We start from the raw sequence: 19,247 nt of genomic DNA on the forward strand, positions 1-19,247 counted from the left end.
GCGATTCATAGAATAAAAAACGATTCACAGGACGATATGGCGGCACTGGGACCATTATAATTATAGAATTAAGAAACGACGATGAATTCGAGGGGCAGGAAGTCAAAATAAAAAGTCATCGGCGTCAGGGCCCTTGGTTATGATAGGCTGTGGCCATAGCCTCATTTCCAAAGTAAGCCCTATTTCCTCTCTATCTCTATCTCTCTCTATCTCTATCTCTCTCTATCTCTATCTCTATCTCTCTCTATCTCTATCTCTATCTCTATCTCTCTCTATCTCTATCTCTATCTCTCTCTATCTCTATCTCTCTCTATCTCTCTCTATCTCTATCTATCTCTATCTCTCGCTATCTCTATCTCTATCTCTCTCTATCTCTATCTCTATCTCTCTCTCTATCTCTATCTCTATCTCTATCTCTCTCTATCTCTATCTCTATCTCTATCTCTGTCTCTATCTTTTATCTCTCTCTATCTCTATCTGTATCTCTAACTCGATCTTTATCTCTACCTCTATCTGTATCTGTATGTCTATCTCTACCTTTCTGAATCTCCACCTCCATCTCTATTTCTACTTCTACCTCTCTAAGTCTCTATCTCTATCTCTACCTCTACCTCTCTAAGTCTCTATCTCTACTTCTACCTCTCTAAGTCTCTATCTCTATCTGTTTAAATATCTATCTCGACCAATCAAAATGACTACTTATATCTCTGTAAATCTCCATCTCTGGCCGCATTCCGTCGATATCTCTTTCCATTTCTAAACATCTGTCTCTCCCTTTATACCCCAATCCTATCTCGCTTTCTATTTCTGTTTACGCCTCTACCATTATCGCTGTCTCTATCTCCATTTCCATCTTTCTCGTTGTGGGGGCAAGTTCAAATTTTCCCGCTTCTTCGCCTGGTCCGCCGCCGACAGGGAAGACTACCTGTTGAGTGTTTACAATGAGCTGCGCTGCGCCGCCTCCATTTACGCTTCCTTCGTCCCCGTCCAGTCGCTACTACTACGATATCATAATTTCTCTCTCACTCTCTCTCCTCCATTTCTCTCTCTTCTTTCTCTCATCTTCACTCCACATGATCACCTCCCGCATTCACGTTATCATAATGAAGCGAACATTTCCGAGAAAGACGCCTCTCCATCAGTATAATAAATACATGCGACACGCGTCCAGAGAGAGAGATAGATCTACAGATGGAAGGAGAGAGAGAGAGATGGGAACGTAGGAGAGTATCTACACGGGATTGGCTATGGCTTCTCTGTCCTCCGGGAATTCCGGCATTTTCAAACAAGCATGGAAGATCACATCATCACTTCGGCGACGGCTTCCGAGACGAGCGAGTCGAGGAGGAACGATACCAACTCGGCGGCGACGGACTCGGACTCTCTGCACACGGCGGGGAGCTGCGACAGCCGCCGGAAATTGCCGGCGGCGAGATCTGCCACCAGCAGTGAAGTCACGTCGGCGGCGGCGCCGCCGCCTCCGCCGCCGCGTACTCGTCTCCACAGCCGCTGCTCCACCGTCTCAGCGTGGTGTCTCCGCCATCTCTCTTCCCAGAGAATATCGCCCAGAATCTCGTCTACGAGGTTGAAGAGAAGCTTGCGGTTGCACCTCAAGCGTAGCTTCCCCGTAGATCGCCGGAACGATCTCTCGAGCTGGTGGAAGACGATGGGGTCTACCGGGTGCGCCGGAGAGTACCACGTCTGCTTGCCGCTCCCAAGTCCTGTTCTTTCCAAGACGCACTTAACGTAGAGATGCTCTTCTGTTCCGAAGGAAGGCCCGCTGCTCTTCCAAGCTTCGCCGTCGCCGGCGGCGGCCCGCGGCGGCGCCGCGGGGGACGGCGAGTTCGCCGCCAGCGGCGGCGGTGCTCTCACAGGCGGCATTTTCTTCATCTTCTCCATGAATCTCTCCGAGCGGGGCCTCTTCGGCTTGAGGGGTTGCGGTCTTGGAGAAGTTACGTCCTTCTTCTTCGTCTTTCTCCTGGAGACGGACTCCTTAACCTGCTTCATGATGTCGCTGGCGTACTGTCTGGGGCTGCGGCTCTCCTCGGCGGAGACCCTTCTTCTTTGCTTGGCCAGGCGCGGGGAGGGAGAGGAGAGAAGGGGAGAGTCTTCTCTGGGGATGAAGAAGTTCTCCTTTAGAGGTAGCTGAAGAGAGAGTCTCGGGTCGGCGTCGGAGGACTTTCTCGCAGAGGACGCCCGCGGCGTGTCGGGGAGAGAGCGAGTGCCGTGCCGTGGCGCGTCCTCCAGCGGCCGCGTGTTGCATGGGGTTAGCCGGAGCGGTGGGGTAGCGGCGGAAGCCTCTCTCAGGAGCTTGGGAGAAGGGGGCTGGTATGGGATATGGTCGAGGCCCATTAGACGAGCCACCACGTTGCCTTTGTTCTTCTGCAGGACCAGAGTAACGCCCATCTAGAACGCAAATCGCCAGTTTAGAAGACCCATCGTCTAAGTTTTCAGAGACTGCGTTTGCTCACCGGGATATCGTAGTCTTCTTCTTCTTCTTCACCGTTGAAGAGTGATGACGATGGGAGGAGGATCTCCTCCATCTTCAAGCTGTTCCTCGGCGCCACCACTCCTGCATTTCACAACTTAGAATAGAGAGCGAGGGATAGAGATAGGAAGAGAGATTGTACCTTTAGGTGGGGTTTGTTCTTGGAGGTTCGGCGAGAGAGCTTCGTTGTGGGAGCTGGCGGGGGCGGTCGTCGCCGTGGCTCTGAAGAGGCGCTGGTGGAGACGGAATAGCTGTAGGAAGCCGGTCATGCAACCTGGCAACGTCTCCTTATCTCCATTTTCTCTCCTGCGAGTGCGACTTCCAGTTCTCCCCCAGCCCATCTGATCCAGTCAGGTCGCCGAAGAAGAAGAATAAGAAGATGATGATGACGACGATGATGATGATGGTGATATCCCTGGCTTCTGCAAGAGTCAAAGAGAAGACGCCTGGTAATGCTCCGGGTTAGTTGCCTTGGGCAGCGAGGTCGCTGAAAGAGATACACAGGCAGCACAGCGAGAAGAGATAGAAAGAAGAATTTGAGTTTTCCAGCTCCCGCGTCTTAGAGACTTTTAATTTTTATCGGGGTTTAATTGAGCTATTCTCAAAACCACAACGGAGGAGGAGACGACAGGGTGAAAAAGAAAAAAAAAAGCTCCAGTCCGGTCGAAGAGATCTACCTCGCCTGGCGACGTTAAAACGTGGTCCACGGCGGTAAAATCCGATTGCAGCAGAGAAGAAGGAGCAATCCTGTTCATCGAAATGAACCACACAGTGCTCCGGCGAGGGAAGGACGACGTCGCCGAGCTTCATTCAAAGGGGTGAAAAAGGGGTAAAAGAATGGGAAAAAGTGGGGGAATGACACAGCCCACAGGCCGCTTTCCAGTCCATGTTGCGCACAGGAAGAGCAGGCACTGAACCAGGCATCCCATCTTCCTTTCCCAAGGTCGTCCATTTACGTTAAGTCCAGAGGACCGCATCACATCCGCACTGCGGCATACTTAGTCTCCGCGGGCTCCACAAACCAGTAGAGTTTGCGATAGGGAGGATAATATTCTCGCTGAAGATGGGGACGTCGTTAATTTCTCCATCGATCGCTCGGCGACAAAGGTGGAACCAGGCTTCTTTTTGACCGGGATTTTCCCAATGTTAGTGAAAAGTTGATCTAGCGTTCTAGGCGCGTTAGTAACAGAAGCCCACCTTTGTGCATGGATGGTGAGTTTTTTTGGGCTAGCAATACTGCTCTCCTACAGTGAAGAGAATCTAGGTTCGACAAAGAGCGTGATTTACATTATCTTTTGCGCCGGTTTGTCCGCGATGGCTTTCTCGGAGGGAAGAACAGGAAGATCAGGGAAGCTCGGGAGTTGTTTCCTGCACAACCCACCAGTCACTTCCGACCAAGATCTTCGTCGACAGTTGTTCCGAGGTCACTGGCATTCCTCTCCTATCCTTTCTCAACGTATTTAGGGAAGCCATATGTCAACATGTGACAAGATTCGATTGGTTTCGGCTCGGATTGTTTTTCTCAAGGTAATGACTTGTGTTTGCCTCGGCAGTTGTTTTCCTTTTGGGGGACCAAGTTTCGAGGTGAAATTTTAGAACCAATGCAAGCCATGAATCGTTCTTTCCAGTAGACAACGGAAAAAGAGAAACTCGGTTCTTAAACATTGCACTTTGTCCTGTTGAACGCGTTTAACTCTCTATATGTAAATGAGTGAAAAATATTGATAACATCGGGGTTATAAGAGACTGCACGGCAAGCATAGACGGCATTTATGGGAGGGACTTAAGCAGGAAAAATCTACCTCTAGACTCATATGATGATATTTAATTGGAGCTTAAAGTCTTGTAGAGCTTTAAGGTAGTACCGTGCTGATCACCTGTTAAACAGTATGGTGTGATATTCATTCTCCTTTTAAGGCACACGATCAGTTTCCTTGGTCAGTCAGGAGAAAAGAATATGTCTCTCCTCCCACTCATAGTCTATTCCCACCCATTTATCATTGTTTATCTGTTATTCCCCCATAACTTAAAGTTAGAGAGAAAAAAACATAAATGATTGTGTTTGATATCAGTTGGATAAGGCATGAACCTTTGGTTTAAATGTTGAACTTTTGGATACGACAACCCTAAAGAGTAGGAATCGAAAATAACAGATGTCGATATCATGATAGATGCTGAATCAGATATTGAAAGGGGAATTTCTTATATCCTGATATCAGTAAAGAAGGATAACAGATACAGGTTGCTACAATACTGATATTATTTTTATAATATCAGTAGCGGGTTTTGTTTTTACAGTATCCAACTTTATATTTCCAACATATTTAAATAGATTTTGTATGGTAAAAAATACACAATTAAAAATAAGTAAAGTTAAAAAATACATGAAGTATAAAATAAATAAGTATCTCTTTATTTAGTATAATGTGACATTGTTGTGCATCAAAATAACAAGCATACAAGTCTGTACATATATAAATTCGTTACTAAGCTAAGAATCGAGCTTAAACAATAAATAGCAGTCAGTTATCTGATTAGGTAGACGATTAGAGTCAGTTCCTCTCTCTATCAAGTGGCAGGCAACAAGTGCCATGTAAAGGGCAGTGTGCAGGGGAAGACAAGTGGAAAAGGTGATGAGAAAGGAAGTAAAACATCAGAATGATAACACTTTGAAACTATTGCTTGGTGTGAAAATTCAGAGCATATTAAAATTAAGGCATCATAAATATTTATTATCATTTCATAAATTCTGCCTACAATTTATTATTAGTGACCCATGTGACAGAATCTGCTGGATTAGGGTAGTAGATAAGATTTCGGCATTATTTATTAGAGCATAAATTTATTCTGGATATCTTCTGGATCCATTTTATACAGAAAAAAAAACTATTTTTGGCAGAGGAACATTTTTTGTTTTTTGAAAGAGAAGAGGGAAGATTACCAGAAATCGGTGATCAACCCTTTTGGTATAGGAACAACACAGATACACATGGATCAATGATAATACTTGGAAGGGCTTTAATATTTAACTTCCATCTTAGTTTTTTGTATGATTAAATATCAATTAAAATTCACTAACTTTTGAAGTAGTATCCTAAAAGGTCTAACATTTTTAATATACCATGCAGCCTAGAAACAGATCAATGAATATCATGAATAATACAATAAATACTACATTCATTTTCTACCTTATGTTCTAAATAAGGTAAAACTATTAACATATTGATATATTGGTCACGCTTTTATGTTCAGGGAAACTACCAAAACCTAAAATACTGACACGATGGACTAGAATGAAATAAAAATAGTTGAAGAAGATTGGGAAAGATTAAAGGTTGTATAAAGCTAGTTTTTGTATTAATGTTTGACAAAACTGGAAAAAATTAAGAATTCATTAATAATTAATCATTTATAAAACTAAAATTGAGCTGAGTATACTTGAGGTTATCTGTTTTGAGGTAAATAGTTTACTGAATTCAGCAAATTGCAGCATAATTCGATGATTGCAATAAATGGTTTGCAGACATAATTCAGATCAGAGATTATGGAGAGAGAAATTTTAATAGATGAATAATACAATAAAATTATGATTAATTAATTATTACCTTAAAATTATGAAAAAGTTGGTAAAACAAGAAAGAACATAGAAACAATAAAGAGAGAAGATAGAAATATTTGGCCTGTAACTGTACTACAAGGAATGATGATAGTATGACATTAACTAATGGGATTGGCTTTGTGATTGAGTTTGTGATAAAGAGTGAGATAGCTGAATTGATTGATTTATTATTAGATAAGGAAAACATATAGTTGGCTGTAAGATTAATGTCAATCGAGAGATTATTGTTCAGCTGCCTGATATTTGTTAGATATTGGATATTGGACAACTGATATCTGATATCCATATAAAATTGGGGTTGTTTCAGATATCAAATATCAAACGGATATCGAATATTCATCCAATACCAGATATCGAGACGAATATTGTAGGCCTCCAGACGTGGTGTATGCTGGTATGTAACATCAAGTCCACTCTCTGATATCAAAATTCAAATATCCAGGTATCAGATACTGAAATCTGTACTGAAATCAATATCTGAGTAATGGTATCACATATCCATATACCAGTTTAAATAAACGAGCACCCATTATCCCATATGGAAAAAAAATGATTAAAATCAAATCTTAATAGATTAAACTCTGTGATCTACCCACTCTGACTTGAATATTTTATGCATACACGTTGAAAAGGAGAAGGGAATAAAAAGATGAAGAAGGTCTTAATAAGGAATAAAAAGATGAAGAAGCAGACATTGAGGAGAAGACAGAGAGAAAAGTCATCATTGCTGGGATGTCAATCGATGACAAAGAAAACTCCGAGTTGTATCTGAATCTTCAAAAGCTTGGCGATGGAGAACAATGATGTAGTCAGCCTGAGGAAGCTCAAGGCCACAGTGACAGAGAGTTTCTGGTGATTAAGGAAAGGAGGAAAAGATTGGCCCTGACGTCAATTAATGATAACCACGTCTTCAGTCCTGGTTGTTGTCTCTAGTGTTGATTCTTAACTTGTAATCTGTTGAGGGAAAGATGATCATCTCCCCAAAGTCCAAAGTTTTTCTTGCACTGTTCCGGTTGTATTTTTTGCACTGATCCTTGAATTCCTTTGTAAAAAAAATGTTTGTCATATATGTATTGTATTGGGACCTGCTGTCTGTGATATTGGGCCCATTTTGGACCAGGGCAGACCAATTACGAAATAGTTATTGAAAACCTTTAAGAAATTTAATAAATTATCAAATATATTATATGTATAGCTCCATTATAGCTTAGTTACACATTTGTAAATTATGTAAAATATATTTCTATTTATGTATCAGATATAAAAAAAATCGATATCCCTCCAACAATATCTGATATTTTCACCAACCATTGAGACGAATATGGATGCCAAATATCAGCACATAAAATGGTATCAGATATCGGGACTACAACAACCAATATCTGATATCATCATCCAGTATTTGGAGATCAGTGAAGACATATATCAGATATAGCCCATTTAGGATATCAGGTTCAGCATGCATTCTGATACCGTCGTCCAATATTGGGCTGGGCGAACACTAATAGAGATATTCCTGGATTGAAACTGGCATCGGGAAAACTAATACTTGGAAGTTTTCATTAGTTCTCTTTTGGCAAGCATTTTAGCAGAGATCAAATATTTGGAAGATGTGACACAGTAAAATCTATTATAAGAGTAAATTGTTAAAGATTCATTGGTGGATTTAGAGACGATGGCAAGTTTAAAGTTATTGAAAATTACGTTGCAGTGACAAGAGAGTTACATGTCCATACTGAAAGGTCAGCATCATTTTGGTCCTATTGAATTATATTCTTACACTTACATGGTACAAAGGGCAACAAATCCTAGGCTATTTATAGGGTAAGAGAGAGGTCTTGGGGAAAAGAAATTATCCAGGAGGGTATATAGTGCTTGGAGTGATCCTACACATTCCTGTCTTTTATTTCACAAATCCTCTACTCCACCAAGCATCATAATTGGTTTATAATGATTTAGTACATATTTCTTACCTAATACTTCAATATTTTAAATCACTTGATTCATTGCCATCTTATGTTTTTATGTATTTCCTATAAAACCACAAGAATAATTTATTGTGTAGGCTTTCTACGCAAAGATAGTTACAAAAATATTATTGCCTATTTCTATGCGCCGAGAAAATATGGGTCTATTAAGGGTTTGAGTCAGAGTGCTGGGCTAAGACTATGTATGGACAGGGCTGTAAAATAGTATGTAAAGTTTATCCAATCAGTTTTTTCTACTGAAATGATATAACGTGAGAAATCATTAATTACACAAGGCAATGGGCCAGAACAACATTTTGAATGTATACACAGCAATTAAGCCCTCAACGCAACAGAAACCATGCCTTTTAATTTTAATACTTTGAATACTAACTATTTTAAATTCAACCCTGTAACACCTTGTGCAATCTCCCATAGTGGAATCATAAGATGGTTAGAGATTAACACTGTATCCTACAGAATTATAGTCATCTACTCCTAACGGACAGAATGACTTAATCATCAAACAAATAGAAAATAATCAGATTAACTCGACAATCGGATTATTTTGCCTCGGCTAAAGACAAAATTCAATGACACATGAGCAACAAACAGTGCACGATACCAGCATACATCTCTTCTTTCACACTTTTCATCCCCCAATCTCCAACATTATTTAATTCTCTTGGTTACATGACTAAGGTTCAAATCTCCCATATCACCATTTCGTTTCAAATTCTCTAATTGACATGAATGATCGGCATTTTTTTTCCTCCAAATTCAAAATCCTCCCTTATGAATTTCCTCGTGCATATGCAATACCAGTCCCTAAGAGTTTTCAGATTATGTTTCTTAAGGAACTCTTAACGCATGTAGCTTCAAAAAGAGTCCATCCCTACATTGAACAAGAAACTTCCTGTGGCACCCACTGAACATATTTGCACAAGATGAAAAGAGCAGCCTGATAGCACAGAATGCCGGGAAGCTAAGGACCTCAAATGTATTCTTGTATCATACAATAATCCAGGATACAGAAGAGACCTGAGAACAGGAGCATCAAGTGCGCACTCGCTTGACGTCCGGGACGTTGACGTCGTTAACGTTGCCCCTTGGCACGCCGCTAAGTTGACCGGGCACCTGCACAGAACCAGTTCAACATCCACCAGCTCATCTTCCTGCTTCAGCATTCTCAAAGAACCGTGCGCTGGACTAACATTGGAGAGTAATAAACTGAGAGAATTAAAGCTTTTTCCACGCACCATTTCGTCAGGAACGATCGCGTAGCGCTCAGATGGTGAGACCCAAATCTTCCCTGCACGAGAAATGTCATGATAGAAGGGTAAGCATTACTAGGGTAAGCAGATAATGACTAATTTGCCTTTGTCAGCGTCACCTCCACATTTTCATCATCTATTTTTTGGTGCGAGAGTGACACAATGATGAGCGATGATGATCAGACAATGACAAATTCATCATTGAGATGTTTCATACATATGATGATGGCGATAGTGATGGCGATTCGCCATCTGATTGACATTTTCAGAGCTTCATCGTCATTTTCATTGTCATCGACATTCTCATCCTTGTCCACATGCCATCACCATTATCACTCTCATCCTCATTGTCATCACCTTTGCCATCACCATCATCATCGTTATCATTGCCATCACCATCACCATTGCCATCATTGTGATCATCACAACCAAGTCCAAACCCTAAGACTTTCAGGAATAGAAAAAGGAACATCACATGCACCTGATATTGACTCTGTCGTTGAAGATTCTAAGTGCTTGCACGCATTCCCATCCTTGCTTAAGATCTCGATGATTTTGGGAGTATTACTGCGACCCAAGATATGAAAAGAGTAAAGAAAATTAGAAATTCGACCCACCCTAGGTCAAAAATGAAAAGTAAAACGAAATTAATGGAATGACGATGCTGAAGAAGCCATACCAGTCAACGGTGTTACCATGGCCTAGCTGCCCACTCGTGCCCCTGCCCCATGAAAAAACGTTCTTCCTGTCGGTGATTGCAAGCGTGTGTCGCCATCCACATGAAATTTGAACCACTTTCTGTTCGTCCAGCAAGATACCCATCAAGATACTCTTTTTTTATTTTGGTTCGGAAATGGTGATATCAAAAAACTAGAGAAGTGAAGGTGAAAAAGAAATTGCCTGTTCCTCTGGAAATTTAACTAGTACTGGACTGCAGTGATCAATGTTGTCGCCGACTCCAACTTGCCCAAACTGGGAATCCAATGAAGAATGAGGAATAGATTTCTTCGCGCAACGTTGTTCGGTTTGAAACAGTTGACAATATCTTTGGGATTAACTACATAATATTTTTATTGAATATATGTTTAATAGTTCTGAAAAGGAGTAGAAACCTTATTCCATCCCCACCCATAAAGTTCTCCGTCAGAAGTAAGCGCCATGGAATGTCTCCATCCACCTGATATCTGAAGCCATGAAAATAAAAAAAAGGATTCTTTAAGGGAGTAGGAACTTAATTACATCACACAAATGTCAACAAACTTAGCCCCTTCCACGTAATATTATGGTTTGTAATGAACACTAACCATGGTTGAGATAACTTGGAGAAGTTCATTTTCCAATAATGATGTCCACATTTCAATCCAAATGTTTGGACAGAATAAAGTTGCATGAAGCGCCATAAATGAACCATGATTTAATGGCGGCCCCAGAATGAAGGTCAAGACTCAGTGCAAAACAGTACTAATGGCATACAGTATTGCAAAAATATGAATAATGTAACATCATTATTAAGATTCAAGAGCTTACCAACTTCGCTAAAAGCTATGGCTTATATAGTAAGGGCGTTACTTTTCCAATTAAGCAGGTTGATGGTCTTTAACACTCCCCCACAACACCTGCCACTGCCCTAGTTTATGGCTCATGCTTGCAGTATGTTGCTTCCGGGGTTTGAACCTACAACCTTGGCTCTGATACCATAGTAAGATCCAAGCACTTGCCAACAGTGCTAATAGTTTGGCTTCTAGCAAAGGTGCTACTTTTCCTCTTAAGCAAGGTGTTGTTCTTCAACAACAGTTATAGAACTTAAGACAATTTAAATAGTCAATGAACACTTTCTCCGGGAGAGACATTTGATTAGGAAGCCTACATTGGTCATTACTGGAGTTGTAATCAAAGTCTTATAGGGAAAAAAGGAGACACAATACTCTTCTCAAAGCCACTATCGAGTGTTTCCCTATCACCAGTGATGATGACAAAAGGACGATGCCAAGTCGTCATCATCCCCATCATCCGTTCACAGGCAGGACGGCAATTTTGTCGTGTTATAGCATTTCATCACTCTCCCTCTGTTAAGCTAAAATGGCAAGAGGTGATGGCAAAATCGTCATCATATTTCATCTGCGCCAGGATGATGATGGGTATTGGATGATAATAGTGATTTTCCTCGTCATTCACAAACTCTATTATCTTCATCTGTAATCTTGCAGTACCTGAGAGATAGATTTCGCACTCAGGGCGTCTAACTGATGCGGGATCAGATAATCTTCAAAATCCCCATGGCCCAGTTGCCCGTATTTGCTCCATCCATATGTGTACAGACTGCCCGCAGACGACACGGTAATAGTATGGCGCCACCCACATGCAACTAAAACCATCTTCTGCCCCTGCACAAATTCACGGGCTGAAATCAGACAATAAATATAAAAGACTAGAAAATTAAACCTTAGTCTGATATTTTCTTATCATCATGAAAATATTGATATAATCAAAAAGTTTCATTTATTCCCTCGTGACTAACTTTCGTGTGAATTGCAGAGTTCCTAGCGACTAAACCAAGGGAAAAATAATAATGTTCAAACGCAACTTAAATTAACAAATAGATAAGACAAAGAAGCATTGACGTACATCCACCGCAGAAACTTTTTCAGGGACTAAGCGATCATTTCTGTCACCCAAACCCAGATTACCATAACGACCCCAACCCCAGCCATACAAGTCACCATCTTCGGTGACTGCAGCTGTATGTTCGGCACCAGCTGCCACCATTTTAACAAGTATGCCCTAAAAAGTGAGAAAGTAAAAAAGGTAAGAAACATGAAGAAGGATAATCTTTAGCATACGTCATGTTGTGCTTTATAATTAGGATTAAAGACCTATGCAGCTGAAGATTGGAAATAGATACCTCAAATGCTTGAATCTTTTGTGGTAGGAGAGAGTCCTCGGTGGAGCCCAGACCAAGTTGTCCATTCTGATTCCTCCCCCAACTTTAAATGAAAGTTTATGTCAATTTCTGACTAAATAAAACATTCCAAAGATACTGAAAATAACATCAGCGACATGTTCAGTTGAGAATAGCACTTCAAAATAACCACTCCTCCTAGCATAACGAACTATTATCCCTTCAAAATAAAGCCGATTAGGACTGCAGCTTTAGCTTCAAAATAAAAGAAAAATGGGATGAACTTGGACATGGATAACAGGCCCTGATCGGGGCAAGTGCCCAGTTGGCAGGACCTCCGGTCCAGTTCAACAAGGCTTCCATGAAGAGGGAAGCACTTAAAGCCTAAATGACCAAACTACCCCTTACAGGGATATGAGATCGTAATACAAACTTCCTAATATTCTTGATACAAAATTCCTAATACAAACTTCCTTGAAGAGGGAAGTACTTAAAGCCTAAATGACCAAACTACCCCTTACAGGGATAGAGGATCGTATTACAAACTTCCTAATATTCTTGATACAAACTTCCTAATACAAACTTCTTTGAAGAGGGAAGTACTTAAAGCCTAAATGACCAAACTACCCCTTACAGGGATAGGGGATCGTATTACAAACTTCCTAATATTCTTGATACAAACTTCCTAATACAAACTTCTTTGAAGAGGGAAGTACTTAAAGCCTAAATGACCAAACTACCCCTTACAGGGATAGGGGATCGTAATACAAACCTCCTAATATTCTTGACCAGTACTTAAAAGTTTGACCATCAATAAAGTTCATTCGGCTGATGGCCTTGGCTCCAATGGCATCTGATTCTCAAAATTGCTCACAGAGCATCCCAGAGCTGAACATATAGGGAGAGATCAGATCTATAACACGAGATGTGATAGGGCTTTATACTGAAAAGTATACTCGCATTTCTTTTGATCAACTTTATGCGCTCACAGACAATTTATCCCTCTCGCCCCTTCTTGATTTACCCTAGAGCTGGGCCCTGCCTGTGTCATCCTGGTTTTCTCACCTTAAATCGCTGTATCACAAAGTTGTTTGTTCCGATGGGCAAAATAATGACGCACATATATACTCCTAACTTAGAATATCAATCTTCGTTGCTGCATGGGAATTGTTCTTCCATAAGTTTTTTTTTTGAACAATTTTGTTCTTCCATAAGTTAAGGCACGTTTACCCAGCCTCTCTCAAATGTATCAAGAAGCACTCACCAAAATAGTAAATATTGACAGCATGAACAGTAAACATTATTCCTGCTTGCTAATGGCTTTGAAGACAGAATTTCAAGCTATTCTTTATTCACAGATTCTTTCAAAAAAGGAAGAGCACTGACGATTAAAATAATTTGACGATATAACAAAGAAACAAAAAATCCAAGAACTCAACTTACACTCAAATAAAAAAAACAACCAATATCCAACAAGAACAACACGAGCTTTTCCTTCCCACTCATCTACATTCCAAAACTTCATTGATGACATCTATAAACCCATCAGCAATATTGACAGGTTTGTCCTTTTCAATTATTTGAAGAACTCCAGAGGGCCAGTCACTTCTCCATAAAGAAATTGACAACCACAAGCCGACATAACGCAATAAATTGACAGGTTTATGTCAATACTTTAGACATAAAACTGACGCAGTAAAACTCAACGATAAATTTATAAGATTAAACAGAACACATCTAATTTGATCAAAGCAGAAAATAGGATTGTCTAATTAAGGTACATAAATTTCAAAAAGAACACGAAATCTAAGTAAAGCCAGATTGTTGCCTGAAAAGACAACACTTGTGAAATCAGCGTCATCAGAATGACGCAGATTTGGAGTTTCTCACTTGAGAAGTCCAGCCAAAATATTCAAGAACATCCTAGATGCGCAGTTTTTGATGCAGATGTGATAGCTCACAGAGTGTATTACTTGTCAGTAAACCGTCCTATAGGATCGTATGAAAATTAGTGGAATTGCAGATTTGAAAGTAAATGCAGAACAGTAACAATATGTTGAGAAGCCAATACCTCTGAACTTTACCCTCCATAGTTACAGCCACGCAATGACTATCTCCACACGCGATTTGCTTGATGCGGATGCCGAGCAACGCTTTCACTGGCTGTGGACTAAAAACATCACTGGAGTTTCCGTGGCCTAGTCTCCCAAAGTCACCCCTTCAGAAGAATGAGAATACGTTAAGCCCATCTAGTATTGGATTTTAAAGCTCAACAGTCTTAGAAATAGACTTAGACATAAAACTCAATGAAAATTTCCTCATTAGAAGACGAATAAGGTGTCTCTTTGGCCTATGATACAACAACTGAGTTTGGCAAGTTTGCAACCAATTCACAAGGTAAACCAGAGAAGTTTTCCATCAGATAACAGAGAAAACGAATGTTGAGTTGTTCACCCCAGCAGGGAACAGAGACGCTGACTTGCCATGTTTATCGGGAAAAACTACAACCCAAGCACGTATATTGGCCTCATGTCACCATTATTTGACAACTTGAGTACCAGAAGTCCACAGACCCCCTCCCCTGATTACTCAAACTTTTAAATTTTCTTTCACTGTCCTTTAACAAAAGAGGCAAGGGAAAAAACCATTTTAAACAAGTAATTTAAAATAAAAAAGGTGGCGCGTTTTCCCTAGTGAGGAAACAAATTTTGCAAAAGTAGTGAAATTTATAGGTTAAAATAGGAATTCGAAAGAAACATTGAACATACAGGTTGGGAATAGTCGATATTGTTTGCGCTGATAGAATATATGCAAAGCCAAAACTTTTCAAGAAAGAAACCAAGTAATTCATACGACTAAGAGAGTAAGAGTCATAGAGCAGACCATCCCCAGCTGTACAGCTGCAGTCCAGATTCCGAATATGAAGTCGTGTGATCAGCCCCGCAAGTGACAGACACAACATCTTGCCCGATCAATGCACCAATTACAGTAGGCAGAAGTCTGTCGGCAGCATCTCCATGGCCCAGTTGTCCATCCTCTCCTCTACCCCAAGAGCAGATGATCTTGCCGGCTGAACAAATAGGCAACAGACAGCACAACCAAAAGAGACTATCAATAAGAAGTGACCTTTATGATCAATAAGCATCACATGGGCAGCGATGAAATGAATGCAGGGAGATATATAAAATTCAGCCAGACAATCAACACGACCCGAACTCAAGGATCAGTAATCTGTAGGCTCACATGGGCAGCGTTGAAATGAATGCAGGGAGATTCTATCAAGTTCAGCGCCCGGAATTTTCACGAAATCGTCTAAATAACCTCAAATCGCCGATAAATCACACGAAAGCCGAGAAACAGAGCGCGTTAGGTCAGAAAATGCAGCAGATAAAGGATCGAGAGGGATCCGAGCACACTTACAGAGAAGAGCGACGGAGTGGCTAGCCCCAGCGGAGATCAGCAAAACCTCCCTACCCTCGCCGCCGCTGCTCTCTCCCTCCATTCTTCCCTCCACAACAGACTACTGCCCTCGACGCGGAATTGAAGCCAAAAAATCAAACTATTAGCAGAATTCGGAGCGCTCCCTCCTCCGTCTACTGAAGATCGAGCTCGCGGCAGCCGTGCCGATGATCACATTCATAGCGCGATGCCAGGCCGCCGCGATCGCTCACTCCCGCCGCTTTCCTCCCCCCTTCTACCAACGGCGCCACCTTCAAATCTTCAACGCTGTCCACTCATTCCCCCCTCCCCCCTTTAAATTATCGGAAAACGACGCCAGGATGACGACATCCAGTCGTCCTCTTCTCCGTCGCCCCTCCTCCCTGGATGACGTTGACGCGACGGTACATGGGCCCCGCCCGTTCCCCGCTGAATAATTTATAAGCATTTACGTACTTTTTGAGAATACTTTACTCTTTAGTCGTGATATTTTTTCGTATCTCTGTGGACCCCACCCTGATCGACTGCGGGACGTAAGGGAGACGGACGGGACGGTTTTCGTCCCGGAACGGAAAAAAGTCGTCCTGGGACGAAAAAAACTGCCTCCTGCATGGGCGGCCAACAAGATGAATGAACTAAAAATTCATTTTATGATTATTTTTCTAGAACTTTAAAACTTGTATGAATCTGAACATCTGTTGTTTTCATTTCTGGTGACGGTTCCTTGACAAAAGCAGTCCGGAACCGTCCAGTCTCCGTCGTGGACGATCATGCACTACAGTCACGTCACGATCGATGACAGAATCCGATGACGACGATGACTTTACTCCAGTGCGGTCCACTGGCTTTGTTCTTCAGAAAAACTAATTAAGTTCAAGTATTGAATTCCTTCGTCTCTTTTTTTGGGGAGGAGCGACTTTCTGGCAGTTGGAAATAGATATGGTCGTTATGTTCTTTTTGTGCGAATCGTTCGTTCTGTTCAGTTTTCCGAACAGAACAAAAACAAATTCGAACAGAACATCGCAGAGACCCATGTGCGGTTCTTTTGTTCGCTTTGTGCGAATTTTGTTCTAGTTTTGTGCAAATTTGTGCAAATGTGCGAATTTTGCTTGTTTTTGAAAAAAAAAGAACAGAACAAAGAACAAGGCCTTGTGCGGTTCTTTTGTGCGAATTTTTTGTTCATGTAAAACGAACAGAACAGAACGACCATGTCTAGTTGGAAAGATTGAACCTTGGTAGGTTATAATAGCTCTTCAGACCGGGAAGAAGAAGAAGAGGCCCAATACTCCAAGAGAGACTCAACCGTCAGCCGCCTGGTGGCACTGAGCATGGAAATGAAGAACCTGCAACCATCGATCTTGTACTCCTCTAGTGGGTTCCTATGCCCGAAGCTCCTCACATTCACCTGCCCATTGGCGGCTCTGATTAAGATCCAATAACAAAATCCAATAAGAGAGCGGAAGGTGGTCACGTTACCGCAGAGCTCAGCCTGTTCATGTTCACCAGATGATCTTTCCAGAAGGAATCCAGCGCCTTAAGAATCACTGTCCGCTGCATCGCATATCAACTTCAGGATATCTTCAAAACTCGGGCAAGGATTGAGAGTTGTGTTTGTCGTCACCAACGATGACGATGAGTTGTCGTCATCCCCATCATTCATCTTCGCCAGGATGCAGACGCGATGATGAAATCTTCGTCAGGATGGCAATGGCGATGGTGAATTTTTCTTGGCTCCTCATCAATCCTTTGTTTGGCTCACTCAGAGGACAAGAGATGAGGAAAAGGTTTATAATCAAGAGAAGATGACAGATTCATCTTCTCTGGACGATAAGCATTTTCTTGCCAAGAGAAGACAAGAGAAGATGACAACAGACGATGAGAAAATTCGATCGGATCAGATTGAACAACCGTTTATCATCATCCTTGCACAGTCCGATGATCAACTAGTCAATCTGATCGAGTGATTGGATCAAACATTTGACCTGGCTCTTGATCATATTCATGGGTCAACCAGATCCGGACAGCCTAGTCTTTTCCTCCATTTGAGAAACTTTTTTTTCAAAATGGTCCCCACCAATGATTAGATTTGATCTGATGATCACATCAACTCGGTCCAATTGGTTCAATCGTGGACTGGACCAATCATTGATTGGTTAGATCTACCACTGAATCAAAAGGTTGTCATGATCTATCAATCGATCAGGTCAAGTCGCTCTAGACAGTGATGACAACGAAAATAATGATGGATTTTGACAACACAAATTGATAGTTGCTCACCTCGATTTCCCTGACATAGGCCTCATCATATCCGGAATTTTGTACATCGTGCAAGTAAGTGGCAATGAGAAAGTCGCCCAAATACTTTCTGAGAAGGTTGAGACTGCCTCCGTGACGGCCATTTCTGAAATTTCACCACCACAGTTAGATGTTTAAACAGGTCAGAAAATTGGAGGGATTTACCTTACTTTAAAGTTTCATTGCCACAAATGGATAGCCAGCGCTTTAGAGAAGAGACTTTTCGTCGGATTCCCAAGAACATGAGAGGGGGCGGCGGCATGTATGGCATGGAGAAAGCATCGGCTGTGATCGACTGCATTCCACTAATCTCAATCAAAGATGACAACATATCCTCTTCCGTGATCTCAGAGAACGGCTCTAAATAAATATTTTCGATCAGAAAAATTGAATCTCAGAAATTAAAGCATACACATGAGATGTTGAGTAGAATGATCTGCTTACCGTATAGTCTGCCTCCAGCTATTCCGATGAATTGATCCAGGATTTGCCCTAATTTCCATTTACTTGGATGCTGCAAGAGAATCAAGGCTGAAGAAACTCGGAACGATAGAGAGAAGAGGATACTAGATCGGGATAGTGTATACCTTTCGTGGATCTGCATGCTCGAAGACAATTTCATCAACTACGGCTTGCATGTACCTGGATTCAATGGTCTATTTAGTCGTGATCTGGTGAATGTCTCTCCAGAGTCAGATGCAGAGCAAGGAAAAGAAACAAAACATACTGCAATACATGCTCTGTACAGCTTTCAGGATCGCCAGCCAGTATCAGCTGTCTAAGATCATACACGTGCTTCCTTTGAACCTATAATTATCCATAAACTGCTGCATTAGGGCTAAACAGATCTTGATTCCAACCCTCCGAATAGCATTCTTTTGGCTGGAAATGCTAAAAGTAGCCCTACATTAGGCCTAATTAGGCCCAATTAGATCAGTACCAAAGAACTTAGATGAGATGGATAAGATTACCAATTACATTTCGTTCAAAAAAAAAAGATTACCAATTACATATTCAATTCAGTAGCAAAACAAATAGTTTGCCACATTATGATATGCTTAAGCAAAGGGGAAAAAACAAATCAAATGCAATGAGAAACATCATCTACCTCTAGAACTTCATCGAATTCCACTAAGCTCTTTCGTATGTTAAAAAAGTACTTCTCTGCATTTATTTGCAGACCCAGAAGCTGAAATTTTTAGAGCGAGAAGCAAATGAAACCGATTTGATTATAAGATACAAGGAAAAGAAAAGGATGAGGACAAAG

At 41.4% G+C, this 19,247-nt stretch overlaps 3 protein-coding genes across 8 annotated transcripts in view; all 3 read right to left on the reverse strand.

Moving 5' to 3' along the window:
- Positions 1 to 1,115: 1,115 nt before the first annotated feature.
- On the reverse strand, positions 1,116 to 3,573 carry LOC144706101 (uncharacterized). Of its 2 annotated transcripts, none has more exons than XM_078578999.1 (4): positions 3,166 to 3,573; positions 2,631 to 2,910; positions 2,472 to 2,572; positions 1,116 to 2,406 (listed from the first exon to the last, which is right to left on the reverse strand). In XM_078578999.1, exons 2-4 carry the CDS (start codon positions 2,827 to 2,829, stop codon positions 1,300 to 1,302), a joined length of 1,407 nt encoding a protein of 468 aa, XP_078435125.1. In that variant the 5' UTR covers positions 2,830 to 2,910; positions 3,166 to 3,573; the 3' UTR covers positions 1,116 to 1,299. The 2 variants fall into 2 exon arrangements, with proteins under 2 accessions (XP_078435125.1, XP_078435124.1); XM_078578998.1 differs by having other exon boundaries at positions 2,631 to 2,934.
- A 5,446-nt stretch (positions 3,574 to 9,019) lies between these two features.
- Positions 9,020 to 15,984, reverse strand: UVR8 (Regulator of chromosome condensation (RCC1) family protein). 2 transcript variants are annotated; one of them, XM_078577946.1, is made up of 12 exons: positions 15,668 to 15,984; positions 15,131 to 15,317; positions 14,319 to 14,465; positions 12,251 to 12,332; positions 11,974 to 12,129; positions 11,559 to 11,732; positions 10,461 to 10,532; positions 10,249 to 10,353; positions 10,028 to 10,146; positions 9,830 to 9,915; positions 9,334 to 9,386; positions 9,020 to 9,211 (listed from the first exon to the last, which is right to left on the reverse strand). In XM_078577946.1, exons 1-12 carry the CDS (start codon positions 15,747 to 15,749, stop codon positions 9,131 to 9,133), a joined length of 1,344 nt encoding a protein of 447 aa, XP_078434072.1. In that variant the 5' UTR covers positions 15,750 to 15,984; the 3' UTR covers positions 9,020 to 9,130. The 2 variants fall into 2 exon arrangements, with proteins under 2 accessions (XP_078434072.1, XP_078434073.1); XM_078577947.1 differs by having other exon boundaries at positions 10,249 to 10,320; positions 15,668 to 15,983.
- A 794-nt stretch (positions 15,985 to 16,778) lies between these two features.
- Positions 16,779 to 19,247, reverse strand: part of SECA2 (Preprotein translocase SecA family protein) — a 39,168-nt gene continuing 36,699 nt past the window's right edge. The window contains exons 24-31 of one of the 4 annotated variants that reach the window (XM_078577941.1): positions 19,089 to 19,169; positions 18,708 to 18,787; positions 18,568 to 18,622; positions 18,425 to 18,494; positions 18,151 to 18,340; positions 17,963 to 18,086; positions 17,162 to 17,236; positions 16,779 to 17,090 (exon numbers count right to left, since the gene is read on the reverse strand). In XM_078577941.1, the coding sequence (XP_078434067.1) occupies positions 16,926 to 17,090; positions 17,162 to 17,236; positions 17,963 to 18,086; positions 18,151 to 18,340; positions 18,425 to 18,494; positions 18,568 to 18,622; positions 18,708 to 18,787; positions 19,089 to 19,169 (840 nt within the window). In that variant the 3' untranslated portion in view covers positions 16,779 to 16,925. Of the gene's footprint in view, positions 17,091 to 17,161; positions 17,237 to 17,957; positions 18,087 to 18,145; positions 18,341 to 18,424; positions 18,495 to 18,567; positions 18,623 to 18,707; positions 18,788 to 19,088; positions 19,170 to 19,247 lie in introns of those variants that run through there. The other 3 variants (XM_078577943.1, XM_078577944.1, XM_078577942.1) reach the window with 3 other exon arrangements.

The sequence above is a fragment of the Wolffia australiana genome, chromosome 7, assembly GCF_029677425.1.
Source record: "Wolffia australiana isolate 7733 chromosome 7, ASM2967742v1".
Taxonomy (NCBI): domain Eukaryota; kingdom Viridiplantae; phylum Streptophyta; class Magnoliopsida; order Alismatales; family Araceae; genus Wolffia; species Wolffia australiana.

Excerpts from the sequence above, each read along its gene's own strand:
- LOC144706101 (XM_078578999.1), bottom strand. The coding sequence starts at position 2,829 with ATGGGCTGGGGGAGAACTGGAAGTCGCACTCGCAGGAGAGAAAATGGA. Across the intron at positions 2,573-2,630 it reads AGAACAAACCCCACCTAAAG|GAGTGGTGGCGCCGAGGAAC; the intron begins GTACAATCTCTC and ends TGTGAAATGCAG. Across the intron at positions 2,407-2,471 it reads AAGAAGACTACGATATCCCG|ATGGGCGTTACTCTGGTCCT; the intron begins GTGAGCAAACGC and ends TTTGCGTTCTAG.
- UVR8 (XM_078577946.1), bottom strand. The coding sequence starts at position 15,749 with ATGGAGGGAGAGAGCAGCGGCGGCGAGGGTAGGGAGGTTTTGCTGATC. Across the intron at positions 12,130-12,250 it reads AAAAGATTCAAGCATTTGAG|GGCATACTTGTTAAAATGGT; the intron begins GTATCTATTTCC and ends CTCACTTTTTAG. Across the intron at positions 10,533-11,558 it reads GTGCGAAATCTATCTCTCAG|ATATCAGGTGGATGGAGACA; the intron begins GTACTGCAAGAT and ends TCATGGCTTCAG.